This window comes from Fopius arisanus, unplaced genomic scaffold, assembly GCF_000806365.1.
Source record: "Fopius arisanus strain USDA-PBARC FA_bdor unplaced genomic scaffold, ASM80636v1 scaffold00005, whole genome shotgun sequence".
NCBI classification, from domain to species: Eukaryota; Metazoa; Arthropoda; class Insecta; order Hymenoptera; family Braconidae; genus Fopius; species Fopius arisanus.
This window is the reverse complement of record NW_011887744.1, coordinates 1352972-1355334: the sequence shown is the minus strand read 5'-3', so window position 1 is coordinate 1355334 and position 2363 is coordinate 1352972. Positions and strand designations below refer to the sequence as shown.

Below are 2363 nucleotides of genomic sequence, written 5' to 3'. Positions count from 1 at the left end.
CATGTCATTTCATTCCTGATAATGCACGTTCCACGGAATTATTTAATCGATTCCTGGAGTTGCGATCTGACTTCCACTGAAAACTCCCAGAATTCCTTGAATTCCACCTAAAAAAATTGCCGTGAATTTCACAATAAATTCAATAAAATCCGATTAAATAAAAAATCGAAACAATATGAATGATATAAATAAATCGAAATTTTTCCAATACCCTAATTATCGATGACCTCAACAAAAAAAGATATCGGCAAAACTCGAATTTTTGTCCGAAAATATTAAAAAATTTCCCAGGTATTTTCCACTGATTGTGTACAACAGTAATATTTTCCCATAAATTCCAAAAAATGTCCACCATCGTACATGTGAGTCCGATGAGGGAATAGGCGATGTGGAGGGGACAGAAGCAGAAACCGGCTGGAAGTAAAGGTGTGGGCAACGGCGAGTAGTTCTCCAAGTATACCCTATTCCACTTTACTAGTGACGACGGAAACCGCCGGTCTCAGAACCGGCAAACACCACCACGAGACTCTCGTTACATTCGAGTGAGATTCTACGGGTCTTGCCGTACTCACCTGAAGCTAAAACTCTGTACAGTCGCGCCCAAGACACGGTGATGTCGATGCTAACGAGCAATACCTGAACGCGTCTTTTGGCAATTCGTTGGTTTAAAAATTTTTTTTAAAATATTTTAAAATATTTTATTACTGCTATTATTGCTATTATTGCTATTATTCCTATTATTCCTATTATTCCTGTTATTCCCATTATTTATATTATTTCTACAAATCTTCTCATTTCAATAAGTTTTCCATAATTTCTATGAATTTTATAATCTCCATTACCAGTGCGCCGATGAGAAAATCATTTTTAATTCCCAAGTGAAGTGAAATATTGCTGTAAAAATATTATTCCTCATTTATAATCAACTGTGAAGGATGAAGTTTACTGTGGAACATGCGTGATGTTTAAATCAGTTACCAGCAAAATGAGTAAGTAATAACAATTGGAGTACCGAATGGACGGTTTTAAAACCGTCAGTATATCGAAAATTTGTTGCTGTTATTTTATTTTTAGTTTTTTATTTCCTTGGAATAACGGTGGAATGAGTTTATTTATTCAAATGATATCGTCTGGTCCCGGACCTGTTCTGGACCATTTGAATAGTTTGACGATTGAGAATTGTGAAGTGAAGTCACGGAGTCGTCTGGTTATTTAAATTATTCTATTGGGGCTTTTGGGGATGGGCTTTTAGTCGGTAATACCCTGGGGGATTGTGACGAAAACCGTGACAGAAGTCTTGGTGAACTCGTTTAACCGGGCACTGCACATTCCTGGATAAGTGCACGCAGCAACACTCCCTGATTCGTTGTGTAAAGCCTTGTGTATCGATGCTGAGGGGTGAATGCACCTACGCCAAGATGCACCCATCGAAGGTGCATCGTTTTTACTCCCCTTTTTCGACCTTGAGACCTGGCGAACCCTGAGCCCTCGGTATTTTATCAATTCCACTGGCTTTGCAATCTTTCATGGAAGTACCATCACAACCGCATGATCAAAATAAAAATGAGGTTTCAAGTTTTTGGGAGAAAATGTAAAAAATATTCAGGTTTTAGTAGCAGGTGGTAATTCAATGAAATTAAACCAATCAGGATTATTTAATTACACGGTTATGTAATTCATCCCTGAAATTCAGGGATTTTTCAATAATTTTTGGAGATTATTTAAAGCGTCAGTATGGAAATTAAGATATTAAAAATGTCTTCGCCTTGAATTTTTTGATTCTCTGAAATTTTGAAAATGAAATAATTGTTAGGGAGTACCTGAAATGCCTGAGAAAAATCACATGATTTTTTTATATTTCCCTGAATTTTTCCTGATTTTGATCTGAGATGAAATGAAGTGATTTATCGATTTTGAAATGATTTGAAGAGGAAGTCATTTGAACCCGTGGATGATGGGATAAACGCGACAAGAGATTGTGAAATTCCAGGGGAAGTTGAAGACGAGTTGATGGAAATTCCGGAATTTGGTGGTGAAGAAAATTGACGAAAATTTTGAAAAGTGCAGGGTGTAGTCATTTGCGATGTCAGTCGCCATCGAGAATTGACCGTTTTGCTTTGGATAACATGCAGACACCATAGTGATCCGGTTTAGTCTTTGAGGATGAACGTGATGCTCATCAAACCGTAGCGATGAAGTGTCTGAAAAGACTGTATTTACTTCCAATTCCCTCAAATAAAAAATATTCATTACTCTTCCTCAATAAGATCGACACCTAGTGAAAGAATGTCTTGAGGATGGTCTACACGGAGAGAAATATTCAATAAAATTACGTGTTTTTCCGTAATTCCGGTGTGAAATGC

General features: G+C 37.0%; 1 protein-coding gene across 2 annotated transcripts in view; it reads left to right on the top strand.

The window, feature by feature from the left end:
- Nucleotides 1-839: 839 nt before the first annotated feature.
- The window catches only part of haf (leucine-rich repeat and fibronectin type-III domain-containing protein hattifattener), a 16592-nt gene continuing 15068 nt past the window's right edge, over nucleotides 840-2363 (top strand). For both annotated transcript variants that reach the window (XM_011315828.1, XM_011315829.1), the window contains exon 1: nucleotides 840-989. In XM_011315828.1, coding sequence (XP_011314130.1) covers nucleotides 962-989 — 28 coding nt within the window. In that variant the 5' untranslated portion in view covers nucleotides 840-961. The remainder of the gene's footprint in view (nucleotides 990-2363) is intronic.